At 39.2% G+C, this 22,897-nt stretch overlaps 1 protein-coding gene across 35 annotated transcripts in view; it reads right to left on the minus strand.

Annotated features, from left to right (window-relative positions):
* KCNMA1 (potassium calcium-activated channel subfamily M alpha 1) overlaps positions 1 to 22,897 on the minus strand; it is an 873,581-nt gene that overhangs the window by 168,699 nt on the left and 681,985 nt on the right. For all 35 annotated transcript variants that reach the window (XM_065551703.1, XM_065551701.1, XM_065551699.1 and 32 more), the window contains exon 15: positions 9,702 to 9,811. In XM_065551703.1, coding sequence (XP_065407775.1) covers positions 9,702 to 9,811 — 110 coding nt within the window. The remainder of the gene's footprint in view (positions 1 to 9,701; positions 9,812 to 22,897) is intronic.

Raw genomic sequence — 22,897 nt, forward strand, 5'->3', positions numbered from 1 at the left:
TCAGTATACAATTCGCATTCACAGTACTTAATATTCAAATCAACTTGCATGGCTAAAAGTGTTTTTAAGCTGTAACAATAAATATTTTGTTACATGTACTTGCTTGTGCAATTCAACAACTGCCCAGGCAAATCTTACTGTCTGACCACTTCTGGAAACTTAGCTTGTTGTTATACTAACATAAAGTATGTTGCTGGCTGCAAAATAATGTCAGAAACAGAAAAATGCCATTTGTCACACAAAGGTCTTATACTAGCAATCACCTCAATAAAAGTGCTGTAACAACAAGTTAGATCACGTTCCCTCCCAATAACGATTACGTAGAGGTCCACAAAATTTGACAATGACATTTACAGGAAGCCTTAATCTTTTTTTTTTTTTTTTTTTTTACTGCGAGCATCATCTGTTAACTACAGGAGTTTGAACACAGATGTTCATGAACAAAGGCTCTTAAGAAGCTGAGTCCAACTGTTTCTACCTACCCAGAGGGAAATAAATTGTTCTTGCCATTAAATCAGCCCTCTTGACTGGTAAGGCTAGTAATTGGCATAAATTAGACATGGAAACCTGCTGTACTCTTTGTACATTAAAGTATTGGGATATGTATGGGTATGTGTATATGTACAAATATCTCCTATTTCTAAGGCACTTTTTACCACAGTATCTGAGCAGTGGAACACAAAGATGTAATCTTTGTGAGCTATTCATATACACAGAACACTAACATATACACAAAATGTATTTTATATAACAAGCTATTGGATAGGAAAGGGTTTTTCTTTTGGTATACAGTATCTTTTTTCTTAAAGCCAGCTCTGGCCATTTACATTTTCTCCAAGCTACTTTTGACCAAGAACCAGATGCTACCCTCAGAAAAAATGAGAGCATCTCCCATTTACTTTTATCCAGAAATCCTGTCACAGTTATCAAAAATATGTGCATTGAGATTTATTTTTTATATTTTATTTTCTAATATTAATAAGACATGAATAAATTTCCAATTGATAAATAGATTTACAGTAGTCTCCTAAATTAAATAAAGCATTTAGAAATACTGGAATTATTTTGTATATATATTATTTTTTGTTATTTGAAATTGATTGTACTCTGTGTGGATAATTCCGGATGTTAAAGTAGGTCTAGTGACTGCTGCTTTCCCTTTTATCACGTAACATAGGCATTTCCAAGTACTTTGTGTCCTTTAAGAGTCTGATAAACAGAAATTTCAAATGTTTCTTTCCTGCTGGATAAAGACATTGTCTGAAAATATTGTGAGTTCAGCAAGGCTTGTATAGTGGAGTGGAAATTACCACATTGCATACAGTCCATGAAAAAATACTATGGACAGCTTATTAAATGCAGGGTCAGCAACCCACTACTTTATACTGACAGGGAGTATGGGAGTTTTCTTCTGTCCTCTAAATCAATGAACTGAGATCCAACATTCTGATTAGGGGCTCAAACCTGTACACTGTAGCACATTCTAGCTAGATCTAGCAAAGCACTTAAGCAGGTACTTCAAGCAAGTAAATAGATCTACTGACTTCATGGAACTAATCACATGCTTAAAGGTAAGCACCTGCTTAGGTGATTTATTGGATCACACTAGAGTTTTCAGCACCTTGAAGACAGCTATATGTGAGCACATCCCATATATTTCCAACAAATGCAGAGGGTGGTGGATTTCTAGACGTCTATGCTTCAATATGTGAGAGATACTGTGCAGTATGTCATTAACTATATCGTTTTTATTAATATCAAGACAAATTACATGTCCTCCCTTCCACTTGTGAATGGGAAGGGTCATAAGGAGCAGAATCTCCCTGGGATGGGGCACTCAGTTTCTCATCTATGGCAATTTTTGCAGATGGAGTGAGGCAGGGGCATGGCCAATGAATGACTATGTGGAGCCACTTGTCAAAATCCACAATGCAAGGACAGTACAGGAGACACAAACACTACTGCATCATTGAGGTTAGAGTAATGGCCATGGAGCAGCTCCACTGTTGTTTTGAAGCTTACCTTTTTTTTTGCAGGGGGGATATAAGGGGGAGAAGAGGGTTATTCCATTGCCTCAATAATTTTTAATAATCAATAATACTTCACAATTATACAACCTTGTTCATCACATTATCACAAATTTGTTCAAAACATGCATTACTGAAGTCTAAATGGGAAAAGTGGTTAAACTGAGAATTATAAGAGGCAAAACAGAAATGTCCATATATCCTGACAAGAGGTGAGGGGAAAACAAAAAACCCCAAACAAGGGACATACCATGAGGTGGATCAAGAAATACGTAAGCCTATCTGTATTGACCTGTAGTCATACAAAAGACCTGATTCCCATGCATTTTACACTGGTGTAAATCAGTAGCAGTGCCACTGAAGTCACTGGAGTTACACCAAGGTAAATGAGAGGTGAATCAGTCTACTGGGGAGTTCAACATAATCTATTATACAGACCTTAGTTAATGGGGCATTAGTAGTTCCATGTCAAATTAGAATTTTAACTACAGTCTCAGCTGTGAGAGACACAGAGATGCCATATTTTCAAGGCACGTCTTCTGTCCTAATCCCCTCTGACCAATAAAATGAAACACAATTAGCTTTTATATTTTGCAAGTGATGAATGTCTGACTGAAAAAAAAAATACCCATTGACAGAGTCAGTGCATGGAAAATGTTGTTCATGTTCACAGCCAAAGAATGGAAGTATGCAACTTTTCATTTCCACAGCCTGAATACAATAGATGATTTGGAGATAAATTATTTGAAATTGGTCAAAATATTTTTCTACAAATAAAGTTGAATGGCTTCACACAGCAACATTTTAAATGTAATTTAGCACTTCAGTTAATACTTTCCCTGATGTCTTGGGAGATAATACACAAATTCTCATTCCTTTCATGGCGTTATTGCTAAAACTCACGATAATGCCAAGTAGCTTCATCCCTGCAGGCTCACTGTAGGGACCACCTAGTAGAGGGCACTGTCCCCCACTCTTAAAAAGGTCTTCTGGCTCAGGGACATATGGAACATAACCCAGCTATAATCATGCAAGGGGAGCAGAAAACAGCTATCAGCACGACCGTGTGCAGTGACTGAGAAGGCATGTTTACAAAGGAAGCACTGATGGGTTCCCGAGGGACTGATTTGCAACCAGGGATCAGTTTGCACTCTGGGGATCATAGAGTACCTATCAGGTCCTGTTCTTCACATAACTAGCATCTGGCAGGGGAAACAGTCATTTTCCTGTTAGTTTTAATGATAGGAGCAGGAGGCCCACATTCTCTGGGCCTGATCCAGAACCCAATAAAATCAATGGAAGTTTTTTTGTTGGCTTCAGGGAGGTTTGGATCATACTCCATCCCCATATAAAACTATTTTATATGTGGTGGTAAGCAATGGTGGTAAGTGGTGGTAAGCGATCCACAGAATGTGGCCCCAAGGAGCCAAAGAACTAGCCTCTTTAAATCATGGAGAGTGGAAAGGGTCGCTATTTAAAGATATTAAAGGTAAATGGGGGATTGATCCATGGAGATGAGAAAAGTGGGTGACCTTGGAAGGGACCTTGCACACCCAGATGTAAATCTGAGTCCACTTTCATTAACGCTACACAAATAAGTGTAGAGAATCACATTTTCAAGACAACCCAAATCTGCGGCCATATTCAAGGGGTTCCACAAGTCATCATAAATATATATTTTAACAGTTTCAGTTAAATCAGTGGTGGTTGGCAAGGGCACGAGTAGGTGAGTAGAGACATTTGCAGCCAGCAGTCATGAATCTGAGAAAAGGCTGTCATTTGGTGGGTGGTAAGAATGATGCCTGCACAGTAAGCATATTTGGTGTCTTATCTGTCAGTGCTATTAGTCAGAAAAGGGAATCTAAAAAATGACATTGTAGGGTTTCATATTCATTTTCTCTCCATAATTTCCAGATCAAATATTATCTCAGTTTACAAGTCAAAAGATTATTTTTTCTATCCACCAGCTCTGCAATGAAAATCAAACTGTATTCATTTGGCCTTTTTGCACCATCAGCAACAATGATGTTTCTGAAGTCCAAATTTAGCTGACAGATTTGCTGGTGCATGAGACAGAAAAAAATCCAACACACCTTTCCAGCTACTTATGTAATTTTGTGTGGTTTCACACCCACAAAAATCAGTTAAAATTTGGTAGCTTTGAATGAGTTTCTCTTTTTATGTGGGGCAGGGGGGCGGGTTGAGTTCTTTCAAGCTCATAAGGAAATTAAAAGGGGAGGCAGGATACAAATCCATGAAAATTGAAATTGCAGAAAAATATTTGCATGCACCTTTGTGATGTGAAATCCCTGAATTTCACATAGCTTTAACCACTGTCAGGCAATGATAGTGTAGTATATTATTATCTATAAAAGTTATTATTTATTTTTATTAATAATGTTTATATATTGCAGTAATGCCTGTAGGCCACAACCAGGCTGAGCTCCATTGTGCTAGGCATTATACAAACATATTGTTATGACTGGGTGAAACCTTGTTATGGGTTGAGTTAAAACCCCATTGAGATTGGTAGGTGTGAACTCACCCTTCAATTAACATGACTGTAAATATAAACCCACACCTAAAACAAAAGGTGTGCGTGAATCCACCCAGGAGCTTTTGCTACATGTTCCTTTGAGTTGGTATGGATGGGCAGGGAGAAGGAGATCACAAAGAAATTGACGACAGGTCTACACTACAAACTTGCATTGGCTGTGCTGATGCAGCTGCGCCACTGAAATGTTTCTGGTGAAAATGCCTTAAGCCGATGGGAAAGAACTCTGCTGCTAGCTTAATAACTCCACCTCTGCCAGAGGCGGTAGTTATGTTGGCAGGAGAAGCTCTCCCACCAACATAGCGCTGTCTACTCTGGGGGGATTAAGCTTGGTATAACTACATCACTTAGGGATGTGGATTTTTCACATCCCTGAGCAATGCAGTAATACCAAAGTAAGTGTATAGTGTAGAACTGGCCTGAGGTTGGACACAAACAGACTGAGGGAGAGAGACAGCCTTAAGGAGCAGCTCAAAGCACAGTGGCTGACCCTGGAGAAAGGTTTTGGGTTGGGGTCTGTGCTGAGGCGCCTGCCTCACACTGGGATGGGCTGGCCCATATAAGAAGGGCTACAGAGCAGAACAGCTTCAGTCACTCCCTGGACCTTGAGGAGGGAGACAGATTGGTTGCCTTGCAGGCTGAAGGCAGCAAGCACCCCGGACAGAGCAGTGCTGCAGGCAGAGATCTGGGGAGCCAAAGGCAACTCCTGGCAGGTTGCAGGGATCTGCAGGCAAGGGCAAAGAGGATGCTAGGGCCACGTGGAAGTGACCAGGGAAATCAGAGGAAGCGCCGCAAGCACGGCCATCTACAGGGTCCGTGTGCCTGGACCCAGAGTAGTGGGCAGACCCGGATCCCCACCCCCGCCTCCACTCACCACTGAGGAAGTGGCTGGACTAAGGGACTGCAATACTGTCCCCTGAAAGGGGGGGAGCACAGAGTGCAGCACAGCCAGAGGGCTGTGTCATGAAGAGGATGCCGTGGTCCTGGGAGTGACATGGGTCTCTGGAGCATAAGTGACTGCGGCATGACACGACCAGAAGAGGGTGCACCAGCTAGCAGAGCTGATGCCTGATGTCACAGGGTGCAAGCTGAAAACTATTCTCTCGGTGCTGTAAGAAAAAGCAGTTTCTGGCTTTTTGATTCCTTCTGCGTTCAGAGACACAGGACTTTGTAGATTCCTTGTAAATAAACAAAATCATATCAAAAAAATAATTGGCTATCACCAATTTCTACTTCCTACTGGAACACCCCTGGGAACCAAAATTTTGACTAGGCACTGTGGTTAAAAAGGAGCAACAAATAATAAATGACAGTCCCTGTCCCAAAGAATTTACAATCTTAGCTAACCATTTCCCTGCAAATGTGGTTGGTAAGTTTGAGGCTAAAAATGAAGGGAAATGTGGGGGAATCTAGTCCCTCTCTCATTCATATTTAGGTAAAGTAATAGGTTTCACAAACAGATGTAATATATTCAAAAAGGGGGAGTTCCATATATTGAATATCTGTCTTCCAAGACCTCTACATATTCTCAGATTGATTTATGAGGCTGTTGTTGCACAACTCTTTCTAGCTCCAATTAAAGCAAGTAGGAGTGGAGTAGGTATATTGACTCAGGGTACAGCTGCTGGGAGAAGGCACAGCTTTATGACTCCACCTATTGGGAAGAGTTACGCACTTAGGGTATGTCTACACTGAAAGCTGAGAGCATGCCTCTCAGCCCGGGTAGACAGACTCACGCTACCTTGGCTTGAGTCAGCATATTAAAAATAGCCGTGTGGATGTTGTGGCACTGATGGGGGCTCAGGATAATCCTCCAAGCTCAGATCAAAGGATTTGTGTGGGTCTGAGCTTGAACTGAGCTAGCAAGAGTCTGTCTATTCCAGATGGGAGGCACACTCCCAGCTTCAGTGAAGACATACCCATAGTGACTGTGCTGGTGATACAGGAACAGGCACTATCAAACCGAGGTTGAATAAGCAACAGGTCAGGGACATGGGAGCTGTTTGTACGGTATGTACAGGGGCTGCCATTAACAGCACAGCATTTGGTCAGTGTTTCTTACCCCACAGTATCTGAGACACTGCAGTTAAGATAATTAAGACCCTAAATGTAGAGACATACCACCGTATGTCAGATACCCTGGTGCAGAAAGTACTGGAAAACGCTGACTTTTTAATGGCAATTTCTATGGGCTCCCATCTTGTGAGAGAAGTGAGAACTCACAGGACCCTCATGGCAAACAAGAAGAGAAGATGCATTAAGAAATCTACTGAAGAGCAAAATGTTGGAGAATCCTACAGCTATGAATTTCTGTTTGTTCAAGTCTTGGGATGTCCCTAGATTGAATAAAACTTGTGCAGTAGCATCTGGCCACCATCTTTTAGCAGGTAAAGTCTCCATAATGAGTTATGAATACCCTCCCCTTCTGACTTGGAGGGTCCATTTACAATAGTGGAAAAAGCTGGCGATGCTTCTAAAGTGTTTAATGTCCTATCTCCATAGAAACTACTACTAATTCTGCATCCTTTTGCATCCAGTTGTCTGGACTGAGTGGCAGCCCATTTGTCACAGGGCACCTCTGTCGCTACCTGGTGAACCTTGCTGCCTAGCCACGTTCGATGGTTTTGCAGTCACAAATGCACACTCGGCTGTTTGTCTTTCACCACGGTGTGCATTTATTTCTCTCGGACATAACAATACCATGCAACAGGCTTAGCGCAAAGACAGGCTTCCCTACAGCTCTCGCTCCCCAGCCCAGGCTCACTCTCTGAGCTCCTCTGGAGCTGCCCCTTGCTTCCTGTTTCCTCTCCTTAGAGTCTCCCCCATTACCTTGTTAGCCCTGTGATTGTTACTCAGGTGCTCACAATCCCCACCAGAAAGTGTGGAATTGCCCTCAGCTGGGCCAGCAGCCTTCTTCTTCTCCAGGCTGTAGCAATGCCAGTGATCAGGGTGCTGCTGATAGCACCCTGTCACACCATCCACCAAGCAGTTATGTTTCTGGTTTGCTGAAAATCTACCAGACTAGTAATGAAAACCAAGAGCCCACAAGGGCAGCACATTGCATCCAGTTTCCATGTTTTAAAATGTAATTAGCTGCGTGCTGTTTAAGATCCCTGCATGATGGGAAACATTGCTCTAAATGTCTCTATATTTTGCAGATAGTTGATTGTACTCAGAGTGTCCACCAATTCTTTTTCCTTTTCACAAACCAGTTTTAAGCACATTTTGGTGTCCTATGTGTCATCTGAAATTGAATAGATACTTTTTACTGTAATGAAAATACTTATGTGCCAAGCGCAGTGATATACAACACTACACTCTAATTACCACTATGCTTTAATTAACCTGAATTGAATAGTGTTATCATTATACTGCTGGTATATTTGAGTTATATCTTTTTCTTTAATTTAAACTAGGAAACACAGATAATTAAGCCTCTAGATAATCAAATGCCTGAGTAGAGCTCAAATGTTTTGGGATGTTCCTAAATCTCATTAAATAGCCTTTCTTTATTGATTATTCTACCTCCGCTCTATCGGTGTGTTGAATGAATGATAGCTCTATGCTGAATACATTCTCTGTTACCTTTTTCTAGGAACCATATAGAAACTTGACTGGGTTTGACAAAGGTTTTGCTTGGAGATTTTGTTCCTGTAACTTGGTTCATGGGGACAGTGCATATTAGGCTTCGCTCAATACCATGTAGAATGGTAGCTTTTGTGATTTTCTGTTTAGTGCATTTGACGTAGGGGAAGACATTTTCTGATACAATTTTCAGGGTAAACAAACACTAGCTATTAATAAGCCAGTCACAAGCCCTGGAAACTAAGGGCTGGATTGTGAACCCCTTCCTCACACAAATCCCCATTGACTTGTGGTCTGGATTAGTTTAAATCTACATACGCTCAGAAATTATTTATGACCAAAGCTCCATCACTTGTTTATCATGCTGCTTCTCTCACTCATGGGTTATATTGTAAACTATGGTGATATTACTCTACATGAAAAGAAGCAAGGATGTAAAAAGAATGTCATTCTACCTTAGAGGAGAAGAGCAAGTGACTCCCTGGAAACCTGGCCCCTCCCACTCTCTCCTGGTCTCAACTGAAAGAATGGAGTCATCATGAGATTTAGGTCTGAGAGTCATCATAGTCTACTGGATAAGGCCAGAATGGACTGGGACTCAGATACCCTGAGGATCTGTTGATGCGGATCTCTTACGTAACCTTGGGCCAAGTCACTTCACCTCTCTGTGACTCTATCTCCCCTCCCACCCTGTCTGTCTTGTCTAGTTAGACTGTAAACTCTTGTCTAGTTAGACTGTAAACAGTGCTTAACACAGTGGGACCTCTTGATGTGACTCAAATAGAAAATATCATCATCATCATCATCAATAATAGAAACCTGATGGGCCTAAATTATTCTGCAAGTGTTTGGAGTGGATATGTCTGTCATTGTGGCCTTGTGCACTTTCACTTCTTTCTTACAGAGCACTTCCTGGATAGATAAAAGGTTACTCAGTCCTCAGTAGGAGTAAGGCATAAGACTGTCTTACGGACTATGCATGGCTATTCAGTCAATGCCCCACATGTTCCCCTTTCATTGTCAGATAGATCTGTTTTTGCTGGCAGAAGTTATGTTTGTTCAAAGCATTTTTCAGGCAGTTCTATGATGTGTTAAATGACTCTCTTCCTACAGTATATACAATTCCTTTACAGCCGTTCACATTAATGAATAATTTTTTTGAGATTGGGCAAGAATCAAGAGGGTGACGCTGACAAGCACCATCCAAAGAATGGGAACTATTAGAAGAAACAATTGGACACCAGTTATGAATAAATAATTCCCTTTAAACGGATTGCTGATTCATTTTTTCAAACACACTTGGCATTTAGTCTTTCGTTAATGTTTACTTAGTTCTAAGTCTCTTCTGGAAACAGACATTAAAATGTTTGGAGTACTTCCATACAGTGATTGCTTTAATGTTTATTTTACTGGATCCCATCTGAGGAGGCAATGATATTGGGATTGTAACAGAGTGGAAATGCCTCCTATGGAAACCTTTGATTTCACTTGAGAGCAGGCAAGGAATTTATGACAATTAATATATATCTACTTACTCACAAACTGCAGGGAAAGACAGACCCACAAAGGCACTAGATAGATATTCTGTATACATTTCATTTGAGACTCCTTCTAGATAGTATTTCTGCCACGTATCCTCCTCAATCTAAGAAAAAGAAACACAGATGCAGCATCGTGAATAAAAAATGCTTTCTGCAAAAATATAACCAGTGGATTTCACATGAATCAATTTTTAGTTAGTTGAATTTGGTAGCCCAGGTTTTTTTTTTTTTTTTTTTTTTGACAATTAATACTTGGTTAGCAGGGTTCCATTGAACACCAATAAACAATGCAAAGTAAAAATTAAGTACTGGTCTACTTAGATTTCTTTGGGATTTTGTGCAAATACATTACAATAGTGGCTGAATTAAAGTTGTGGAAAGAGTTAGGCAAAAAAGTTCCTGATTTTGTTTTGTGAAAATTCTGCGAATATGTGGAAATGTTTTATAATTTGACCATGTTTGTGTAAAGTTTCGCTTGTTTTCAGAACATTTTAGTACTTGGCCAGTATTCATCAATCATCACCATAATTTCTAATGCTTTTCTTTCCCCAAACCCCCCCCATCTCGCTGCTGCATCATGAACTGTCTGAACAACTAGATCAATACAAATTTTAAAAAAGTGTGTCCATTGTTTTGGTACTGCAGTGTGAGAGAAACTTTGATACTGCACAAAAGACCTTTGACTCTTGAGAGACAAGGTGGGTGAGGTAATGTCTTTTATTGGACCAACTTCTGTTGGTGAGAGAGACAAGCTTTTGAGCTACAGAGAGCTCTTCTTTAGGTCTGGAAAAAGTACTCAGCTAAATACTAGGTGGAACAAATTTAGCATAAACAATCTATTCCGTCTTATATTTAGCTGTGACATTCTGGTTCCCTGTCCCAGACCTGAAGAAGAACTCTGTGTAGCTTGAAAACTTGTCTCTTTCACCAATAAAAGTTGTTCCAATAAAATATATTACCTCACCCTCCTTGTCTCTCTAATATTCTGGGATCAACATGGCTACAACAACATTGCAAACAACACTTTTACACTTGGACAGTTCAGTAATAAAGATAGGTGCTATGACCTGTGTCCAACAGCAGATTCTCCTAAGGAGCTCTTAAGAAGGTATGCTTTCAGGAATATTTTTAGAATTTTGGGGCCCAAATACAGTTACTCTCTGGTGGTGGTAGAGCATCCCTTCAAACTCTCTATCCCTGCTGAAATCTCAGTAGCAGAACCCACAGTCTGACCCCACATATAACGTTTGTTGGAAATGGCCTGCCATTCAAACTGAGGTTTGCCCACAGAAACTGAGAAGGGGGGCTACAGACACGGTTCCCCAAAGATGCTCCTGCAGCCTTTGGCCAAAAATAGCATGCCTTCAGTGGGAGTTGCAGGGACTCAGTGCCTCTAAAATTCAGGTCCATATGAACCAGAGAGGTGAATCAGATAACTTGGGTCTTTTTTTTTTTGCACCTGGTACGCCACCTCCTCATACCTGTGTATGTAAATCATAGGCACCACTACCAAAACGTCTATTTGCATAGTTTATCACTTTCCATTAAAATATTTAAAAGTTTCAATTACAATAAGACATCCCTTCATATAATTAGTCCTTTGACTATTAGCGAATTGTGTTATCAAAAACAGAGCCTTTCATGATTGCAAGAATTACACACATGACATATCATCAACACAGTAATAATGAACAGTGAGAACATATGCTCCTTGGGGGTGAGATTAATAAGCTGTGACACAAGAGTAACCAAAATAACTTGCCAGCTACACCAGAGTAGGGGAAATGATATATGAAACATTTTTTTTGACATTGCAGCAAGTTACTGTCACTAACCGGAGGATATGCAATTGCACAATACACAAGGAAACAGAAAGTAGCAATTTCATGCCTTTTGAGAAAGGGTGGATTTAAAACTGCTGATCCAACATGCATTTTTACAGATCATGGAAACAGTTCTTTTAAACTGAGCCTGTGCCGCAAGAAAATTCTGGTCATGTTGCAATGAAACATTAATAAGCAAATATGAACACCTAACTCTATTCTTACCGGCATCCCTATTATGATATGCATCACACAGCAGAGACTATGAGAACAGAGAGATTTTCAGATGTAATGGCCAATGGGTACAGAAAAGCTTTGATATGAGATGAAGTAGAAGGCATTTTTGTGAAGCTCTTTGGCTGAGATTTTCAAAGCCACCTAGGGAATTTGGGTGGCAAGTTCTGATTGATTTTAGTAGGACTGGGATATCTAATTCCCTTAGACAGCTTTCAAAATCTCAGTATTGATTCATAAAATGTTATATTTTCTTGGGGTCCGTTACACACATGCTGCAAAGAACAATAACCCTGATTCTTTGCTACACTGAGCTGCTCATGCACAACTGAGAGGGCAGTTGCAGAGAGTTGGTTGTGACTTCCTGGTTCAGGGATGCCCAGCCCCAGTGTAAATTACAATAGGAGGGGTTCTGCTCTAATCTACATTGCTGGCACTAATAGAATAAGCTCCCTTAGCCAACCGAGGATTTGGGTTTGTGGAACTTGGCTCTGCCATGCCTTCTCCTTTCTCCCCCTTCTGCTGGAGATGGGATGGCAGGGGAACATAAATGGCATTTATACCACTTCCATCAGCTATACGTGAGCCAGATTCAATAAGATACCCAACAAGGTAAACAGCTTATCACCGCTGTAAAATATGTGATTGAAGTACTGGCCCACCATATCAAATGGCTTGACTAGAATCCAGCCAACTTGTTTTGAGACTATGTGTAAAGCTTTACACCCTGAAGGTGGTAGAGGATTGTATATTTTTAATGTAAAAAGCACTACAGTATATTTAAGAGTTTGGGGTTTTTTAAGCTGTGGCATACATTTCTGTCTTGAATATATATTCCTTATCATAATATGATTCAAGCAATGAAATTAATGCACATCAAGCGATTCAGGGAAAGATGCCAAAATTAATTTTTCAGCCATTCAGCAATCAATCAAAAGAAGAAAAGCATCCCAAGGCAACAATATATCTCTGCCTGTCATGTCAAACTACCGCTGTTTTAGAAGAGCATTAAAGCAAGAGCTTCTTGAACAAAATGCAGGCCTTTAATGAAGTCTTTCATTGTAGAGTCAAAAAGTCAAACAAGCTGGAGGTAGAAAAGACTTGTATTGAGTCCATCTCCTAGCCAATTTAGGATTGCTATCTACCATACACTGCAAATATTTTTTTTCCAGTCAAGTTTGTAATGTTCCAAGAAATGGGCTTTCCACAACTTTTCTCAGTTTAATACTTGCAATTCAGGATTTTTCCTGGATATTAATCTTAAATGTTACTTTCATGAATACAATTATATTGATCTTACCTATAACTATATGCCATATTATTCTATGCCAAACACTGCTTCTAAAATAAAAGTATAATCAGTAAAGTGTCTGCTAATTATTGATCAAAATTTTCAAACCTAGCTACCTAATGGCTGTAGGTAAACCTATATTTAGATTACATAAAAGTGGCCTGATTTTCAAAAGTCCAAATTTGTTAGGAACTGAAATGAATTCAACAGAAGTTTTCAAATGTACTACATTTACACAACAAAAATTAAAATACTGTCCATTGACACATTTGCTAATTGACCCAAATCAATGTGTAAAGCTTCAGAACATTCAAATTTCTCTTGTACTTGGTTTCAGTGGCCAAAACATTTAGAAAATACCTAATATTATCCAAAGATATTAAGTTATAGCTCTGTGGTCCTTAGTCTTATTCCAATGCCAAACACTGAAATACATAAAAATAACCTTTCAGCCATACAAAAGGGTGGTAGATACATTAAAAACCAATTCAGAAAAGGCTAGATAGTTCAATGGCCAAATAAAGTACAATTAGAGCTTATATGTTACACATAGAGATCCCATCGGTAGTACTTCATTGTGAGGTACTACAGCTGGCAGCCATGCTAAGCTAAGCTAAGCGTGGAGGCAAATGACTTGGGTCGGCCATGTCATACATATGGATAACAGTAGACTGCCTAAGAGTTCTTTAAAAAAGGCAATAGGAAGGTTGGCCATCCCAAACTCCACTACAAGGATTGCACATACAGTCTGCCGGGGTGGACTTGATGACCTGGGAGGATACAGCCCATGACAGGTGAGCTTGGCATCCTGCTACAAAGGGAGCAAAATGTGCAACAGAATATCGTTGTCCTAGTTTGACCGACAGTAGGAAGGAACGTAGACACCAACTTGCCTCAGCATGTTTCCTGAACCCTACATGTGGAAACTGATTTACAGTCATAGTCATATTCAAATACAAGTAACAGTCATTATATAGAGATTCCATGGGCAAGTTTATAAACCCAAGATGGATATGGGCACACTTTATCTCTGATTGATTCTTATTTATCTTCCCTATTTTAATATTCAGTTGTTTTTATTTTGCCTATTTAATAATCATCATACACACAAAACCACCCCCCACACCTGTACTTTTCTTGTTACAGAATGAACACTGCTGATTCTTTGTTTTTAATCTGTCGCATATAAGTATGAAAGAAGTTCTGAAATCAGAGCAACATATTGTGCCAGATCCTCAATTGGTATAAACTGGTATAGCACCATTGACTTCAGTGGAGCTGTGCACATTTGCCCAGTTGAAGATCTGACCCATTCTGTACCAAGAGAAAGGGAAGAAAATATATAGTCAGAGACAGGCTATAGACAAAAAAGTCAGAAATGAATTTCAAACTATTCAGAATTTAGAACAGGATTTCAAATAATCCAAAGTGTAGGAGTATTTCAATTCAGGGTTTTAGTTTTGGCCTGTTACAAATACAGGGGATCATTTGCAAATTCTAGATCTGGGCTTTGATTTTGAACACTCCCCAAGATTGGGTATGTGTAATCTCACAATTGTGCGTCTGTATGTAGATATATTAATAATTGTATACATTCACTAATTCATATGAATGATAATAAAAGAATATTCACCCCGACAAAGTCAGCCAAGATGCTGCAAAAACTCCTTAAATTTCTCCTTTGTCATGATGCTTATAAAAATCTTTACAATGGTTAGGTCACTGGTACCACTGCCCACCACACGGACCAACAGTATCTCAATGTTTCCATGTATTCTCCCATCTATCTCTATGTGTTGTGCATTGTCTTATACTTAGATACTTAGATTGCAAGCTCTTTGGGGCAGGGACTGGCTTTCTGTTCTGTGTTTGTACAGCACCTTGCACAATGAGGTCCTGGTCAATGACAAGCTCATAGACACTAAGGTAATAAAATAATAATAAATACAATCAGATTGAAAAGCAGCAGAAAATGAGCTAAAATCTCTAGAAGGATGAGGTATGGCCTTATTAAAAATTAAGCAAGGAAAGGTGGATGGGCAGTAAGAGAAAGGTCCTATCATGAACCCACCATTGACTGAAACTGAAGACAACTCTGAAAATATAGCAGATGTTTTTAAGAAGTGAGGAAGGCTGGAGAGAAAGAGGATGACTAGGTGACTCCACGTTTTCTGCATTATTTCAGTTAAAGCTTTGTTCACCTGCTGATCTGAGGCATGACAGTGGAATCTCTGAAAGAGGTATATGTGCATGGATTGAACAATACAGTATAAAGCTTCGGGAAGAAGCCATGAATATAGCTTTCCCATTAAAGACTTTAGAATCCCCAAAGATCAGTTTAATATCAAACTTGCTCTTTATACCTAGACGGTATAAAGAACCAAAAGCCGCCCTATTATTATCACAGCTGCTTAGTCCAGTCAGCAGGGCCATTGCTGCATTATTCACTAGCAGCAAGTGGAGCAGGAGGTCCTGATGAAAGCCTTTCAGAGAAGGAATTATACTTGAGCTTTGTGGTTGCAGAGGCATATATTACTGTTGCAAGGTCTTTACAGCTTAAATAAGAGCTGAGTAAGTGCTAATTGCACATCTTAAACACATTCATACCAGGTCCGACACATGGCCTTTATTGAAAGGAGATTTCAAAATAATGCCCAGTTTTGTAAACTGCTTCACAACATACAAGGGTCTCCTGTCTATATGGGCCTTATCCAGAGCTCACCGATGTCAATGGAAATCTTTCCATTGATTTTGACAGGCTTTGGATGAGAACCTAAGTGGGACATAAAGAAGAAAGACATCTCAGTACTCAGGCACAGTAGTTCAAATTAGGGGAATGAAATTAATTTTATTTTTCATTGGATGCTGTTGATATTAAGAATGAATTAAAACCTATGGCTATATTCCAAGCTTTCCTAGATTTTAAAATGTGCTCTACTTTGTACAGTCTTTTGAACAGGACTTATACTGTACTTTGTGTGTGCATAATTTTTATCCTCGGGGCTTAATACTAACTCAGGATTCAGCAATCTCGTTCTCGCATTGAATCCTTCAAAAGGCACTAATGGAACAGAAAGATTACAGACTTTCTAAGAACTTTCCACTGAGATATCAATTAAAACAAATCATTGTTCTCTTGGTGGGCTGCCAGGTAACCAGTGACTTTACTTCAGGAGATGCAAACAAACAATTGCAAAAAAATAATTTGCATGGTGGATATGGTCCAAATCTCATGCTCCCTGAGAAGTAGGCTGCAAGCAATCAAATAAAATTTCTTCCACAAAGATTGTTTTACCATTCCAAAGCCATGTGAGGCTCTAAAAGGGGATTTCCATTGTTTGACATTCCGTCACACACAGAGAGGTCATCTTGCATTTTTCCTAATCCTTTCTCTTTAGTTAGGGTTGGTGAATGATGCTGGACTAGCAGCTCTGGAAACTAGACGTTTTCTGTCTATGCACAAAACAAATACATCCCAGGTGGGGTAATAAGCAATATCATCTGGTTTCCCCAAAGCATCATGCCAATATGCCCCAGGTGTGACGTATTATAGAAGTAAGGTGACCATGCCTTCAAAATCAAAACGGGCTTTTTTATGGCAACCTTTTTTAGGTTTTCAAACTATAAAAATGGCTCGTTTCCTTGATCTGCTCAGCCTGGAGAAAGTCAAAGGAACATTGCATTTTGCCTTTTCTATCTGTGTCCCTCTATCCATTGCTTCCTCCTCTTTATGGTTCTGGTTACCATTTTGAGCTGAGAGAAAGAAGAATAGCCATGTATCCTTCCCTCCCCGAGGGACCAGAGCAGGGGTTTTGCACTGACAGACAGGAGTACTGAGTCATTGGACTCACAATGTAATATTGTTGACTCCAAAGTTTTGACAAAGTTGGGTCTTGAACAATGGTTAGTGTGAAATACACACTCACTAGGTGATGAGAGTGAATCAAGTGTGTATAACTACTAATGTACTAACCATGGTGATTTCCCCATATCCTGCAGACAATCAGCATCTCACTGTGTGAAAGCAGACTATAGTAATTACTTCTGTAATCAAATAAATACACTGAATTTAGCCTAACTATAAGTATTAGTGCATTCCCAGTGATGAAAAGAGCTTTGATTTTAAAATTTTAAAACAGATAAATTAAAATCTTTCAGGTGCAGCCTTCCTGTTATAAAGATAGCATCTTGTTATTGAAAACAATAACCTACCAGCAGATTTTGGATAATTATATCTTCTATCTCTATACTAGGTAGACTACTAAAGTTGAGCCAATGAGAAGAGAATTAATTTCAGAGCAAATGGTTTCAGCAATAAACCTCTGCTTGTTTGCCAAACAATGCATTCCAGCAGAAGGCACAAATCTCTCACTATTAAGTATTTGGGAGTCCAAAAAGCCAAATTGATACTTTATTCTCATATCAAAGACTGAGTCCCAGGTTTTATCTCCTGTTCATAGTTATCTGTGTGTAGTGTTGACAGTTTGAGAAGTTTGGAATTTAGATAATACCTTGTGTCCTTGATAAAAACTCTCAGAGAGAGTCTCTCTGATGTTCTCTATTGATGACAGAATGGGTGATGCACATCGGGCAAAAACTTAGTTCTTTGTGGAGATTGGGTAATTTGCTTCAGTAGCTGAGTACTACAAAAGTTATCATCACCCCATGTTAAAAGCAAGGGAAATGCAGGAGAATTCCTATGATGCTCTAAACTAAAAAGCAGAGCACAAGGGGTACATATTACAGTTGCAGTGAGCATTTCAGAGCAAAGCAGATCTGTTAGATCCCATTATTTATTCTCTTTCCTTCTTGTGTCTATCACTTTCTCTCAAATGCTATTCCCCTTAATTTGTTCATTTATTTTCTGCATCATGGGCCAATTTCAGACCTTGACCATATCTTTTTTGGCGAACTATGAACACTTTCCTCCCCTCCCCCTCAATCTAGGGGTTGGGCCCTTTTTGTTTGTTTTTAAATGAATAAGAAATGCACTGCAAAAACACATGCACACACCTACAAGGACTCAAGCTTCAGAGCATGAGATGATTACTGACTGAGGGTTAGGAAGAAATATCTCATGTTTACGACTGCAAAAGTAGGTGTGTTTTACGGGCTCTAAACTTTCCTTTGAGTCAACTTTTGGGGTTTTTTACCCATGAAAGCTTATGCCCAAATAAATCGGTTAGTCTTTAAGGTGCCACTGGACTCCTCGTTGTTTTTGTGAATACAGTCTAACACGGCTACCCCTCTGATACTTGTATTAGTTAGAAACCTGCAATGGAATATTTACTTATAATTCTTGTGTATCCTATATTCCTGATCAGCTTACCAGGTGAGATTCAGATGCATCTGAAGAAGTGGGTTTTTTTTACCATGAAAGCTTATGCGCAAATAAATCTGTTAGTCTTTAAGGTGCCACCGGACTCCTCATTGTTTTTAACTAATACAGTTACTTTGCATAAAAAGTCAATATTTTCTTAAAGTCACCTCTTGTATACTGTGGGCTTTTGTGTCTTCAGAGACTCTGAATTCTGTAAAACCAGCTTAGTGCATCCTATCCAGCCTTCCTGCCTCCTTTCAGAGAGAGGATTCAGTGTATAGATTGGATTAGGAATGACAATCTTTTGTTGCGATTTTAAAATCACACTCTAGAATTTTATAGCAGGGACAGCATTTTCTATTCAGTTCTCTGGGCCAGACTGGGATTGACACTTGAGAGAGATACAAGAAGCTTCTCCTCCCTTGCATGGCTCATTCAAGGGCTGATCACAATAGTGGTCCTTGTGAGTAGGACCTGTTTGCTTTTTGCACCTTCAGGAAACAAATGACCCAACATTGAGCTAGGAAAGAATAGAGGAGAGTATGTATTATGGCCCCAATCCCCTCTTTGACCAGTCCTCAAGTAAGACTAGTTATCTTGACTGCCAGTGCTGAATGTACATCCCCAGTGCACACTGATCAGGCTCAGAAGAGATGGTATCCTAAGGCAAAATCCATTCTGCTGCTTCTCCAGGAGGGAGGCAGCTTCCCACTCTTCCATAACAAGAGCTTTATGCTGATTGTGTAATCTAGCTCAACGTATTTTTAGAGTCATTTCTAACTAGAACCCCATTCATGTCACCCCTATTCACTGTGTTGCCCTAGGGGGAGAAAAGTGGGTATTTGATTTAGGGGACATTTGTTAATTGATGGAATTAGTTGCTATTGTTATTAACTGCCTGGTTTTAGATTGAGCCAAACAGATGTAGTTTGTTCTTGCATGCATTTTCAGATGAGCTAATTTGGCCTTTCTTAAGTGTTCAGAAAGAAAGATTAGTTAGGAAGCGGGGGGCCAGAGGGAGAGAAGGAAATCAAGCTGTCTTTTAATTTTATGTTTTACTTTTTTGTTGGAGAAACTCAAGAGACCACACCAGCATATTTACTCATTACTCAAGAATCTGATAGCCTAAGAATTAAACAGAACCTTTTCCCCCAACAAGTTGCTAGCTGCTCTGAGATACAAAATGAGAAAAAACTTGGCACATTCAATGGACAAAAGCTTGAATGGTCTAATTTCTTCCTTTCCAATCACACATAAAAACAACTGTTTAACCCCTTGAATGCTGCAGATTGATTTGGCTAGTCACATGCTAAAAGCTATCCTGACCTGAGTCCTCTAGGCACAGTTAAAGGCTCAGCCTCAAAGATCTGTGGGTGCAAATGCTCCTTGGAAGTCAATGGGAGTTGTACACTTCCACAATGTCTAGCAGCAGAGAATCGCTTTTACCCCATAGTGATGACATAGTATTCTCTTCCATAGCATGTCCAGTGTTTATTGGGCACCTAATCATGCAAGTAAGGCCAACATGGTGCAACCAAAAAGGATGGCTCATTAGCATTAACTACAGATGCAACCTGAAGGAGACCTCAAGAGATGGATAAATTAGGAGAAGTCTGGCTTATTACCTTTTAAAGATAGTCTACTGGCACTTGTGACAATGCAATTTATGTAAAAGAGTAATTTACAGCCAAAAGAAAAAGTATCAGTTGGGAAAGAATGTGTTTTTGTTGTGCTGAAGCTACAAATACTCAATCTTTCCATTTCTAACCAGGGCTAACGATGGTATTAAAAGCAACATTAATAGTTACTTAAGAGTGTCAAGGAGGGATTTCATCATTCCTTTTCCCTTTTTGAATGTGTACTTCCTCCTTCACTCATCTATACACTGTCATATCTGGGGATGATGACAGAATGCACTGCATTGCCCTGTTCCAATGGAGAATGAGAGTATCACGGTTTGAAAGAGCCTTCCCCAAATGAAAAGCATTCAGAGGTCACCCTGTCATTTTTATCATTGCAGCTAAGTAAGTATAACACACTTCAGACAGATACTACAAAAATCCTAGAGACACAAAGAGGGTGCACACAATTAACTGTTTCTGATAAAACAGTCGTTAACTAATTTGAACCAACAAGGAATCTCTATAACTCCCCCCAAACAGTGTCCAAACTGCAGATTCGGTGATGCACATTTTCTTCTTTATTATTTGCATTATGGTAGTGCCTACATGCCCCAACTGAGATTGGTGCCCCACTGTGCTGTGCTTTGTAGGTACATACATAAGAAGCAGTCTCTGCCCCAAAGAGATTACAATCTAAATAGAAAAAAATAAGTAAAAGGTGATAAAAAGGAAATACCATCATTTTACAGATGGGGAACTGAGAAGAGAAGAGATTATGTGACTTTCCTACAGTTACAGAGGAAGATGGTTGTATAACCGAGATTTGAACCCAGATCTCCTGAGTTCTAATTAAGTGCCTTAACTACAAGCCCATCTTTCCTCTCCTCTATTACATTACGACTCTGGTTTCCTGGATAATAGTAATACACCTTATCCATCGATTCAATAGCCCATCTGAAGAATAGCTGGAAAGTGACATAGTATGCCCCAAGAGAAGAAATTTAATTTTCCTCTGAATCATTTTTTAAAATAAATGGCAATGTTTCTACCTTCTTCACTATCCATATATAGATACAATCTTGATATCATCAAACATATTTACATAGTGCTGTCACTTACCAGTGATAAATAGTGACAGTGGGATGAAAAAATGATGCAAGTATCACAAGTATGACCATTAATATTGTTAAAAAAGCCACCCAGCCCCACATTGTGGAGTGTAATTATCAGCAGCTCTGCAGTTTCAACTGATCTATCTTGTTCATAGCACTTACTTCTCAATGTAATGAAATAAATAGTTACATCAAAAAGATCAAGTATACCTGAACTTAATGATCCTATCTAATATCTTCAGTGCTGTCAAGGAATAGGAACCAACAGCAGGGAAGAGACTGAGGATGGAGTTGGTTTGATTTGGGATATTGTGTTGTATTTTGCATTTAATCAAAAAATAAGCCTCTCATAAAGATTAAGGAAGCACCAATCTGAAATTCTTTTATAGCTACAGGGCCAGCTATAATGTCAGCTCAGTCCACCATGATGCAGAAAAGAACACACCTCACTAACACTGCTGAGAATCAATTCAACGATTTTGAAGAGGAAAAGATGTCTCTCATCCTTTGTCATACATTTGTCCTGAACACATATTGACAATCAACCCTACTTCACAAGGGGAAAAAAATGATATACCAAGTTGCTAAACATTTTAACTATATTAAACATGGAAAATAAATATGATTGATTCAGATTATTGTAGCTTCAAAATAACTTTTAAATATTTATATTTTGTGCTATTAGAATTAGCAAGTTTGGTCCCTTTGGCCTAATGTATTTGTTCAATATAAATGACCAAATGTGTGGGATTCTGCTGAGATGCATGAACCTCCTATGATCCAAATAGGTACCCAAAAGATAGAACCTGTGTTTACAAACTAGATGACTAGTAAAAACAACCGGGAATGTTTTTACTATGTGCATTTTTTTCTAAAATAAATGCATGGCTTGGATCTGTAAGAGGTGCCCAATGTCTCTCAGAATCAGGCCTTTACCTCCTAGTGAGATTATGTTCTAGAACTGCCTGGATGCTCCAGTCAAGTTTCTCAAGCTCCAATCAATTTGTTCTCTACCGTAAGTCACTTTCCTCCTCAAGAGCACCAGTTAATCAATTCACCTCTATCTTTACCCCATATTGGTAAGTACTAAAAAGGCAGGGCAACATGTTTGAACATCCCACAAAATTTCCTTCAATCTAACAGAGCTGGCTGTGTGATTATAGATTTATTATATATTAAGCATGGATATAATGCTGTTTGTTCATCATCAGGAAAAAGGGCAAAAACTGACTAATACATTGTTTGGCGAAAATAGTTCACATATTTGTAGCTGAGACTGAAACTCATCATATTTAGAATCCTGGAAGTAAACTGCCTAGTACTAAGTATTATACAATAACCACTACTTTTTACTCAATTGCATTTGTCTGTGTTAATCAGAGCTAACAAACATCAATAGCAATATAAATTCCATAGTGAGAGCCAAATACTCCTACTAACGGGATCTTTTTTCTAGAATCAGATGTAAATGCTGGATTTTTTTTACAGAACCAGATGTAAAAATGAAACCTAGGTGTGTTGTATCTAACATCAAATGTGTAAATCAAGGTTAGCTCTAACATTGGACAGGATTAAATGTATGTGCATTTTTCATGGTATACGGAAATTATCTGTACGTGCTTATGTGGAGTCTTATACTACACCAAACAACTACTGAAATACTATGATAACCAGATCTCCCCTCAGTTACTGGCAGTAGTGAGACTTGCCCCCATGCAACTAAGAGGAGAATAGGCCCATAGAATTTATTTTAGTCTTAACCACAAAATTTACAATGCAGGGAGGGCA

The sequence above is a fragment of the Chrysemys picta genome, chromosome 7 (assembly GCF_011386835.1).
Source record: "Chrysemys picta bellii isolate R12L10 chromosome 7, ASM1138683v2, whole genome shotgun sequence".
Lineage (NCBI taxonomy): Eukaryota > Metazoa > Chordata > Testudines > Emydidae > Chrysemys > Chrysemys picta.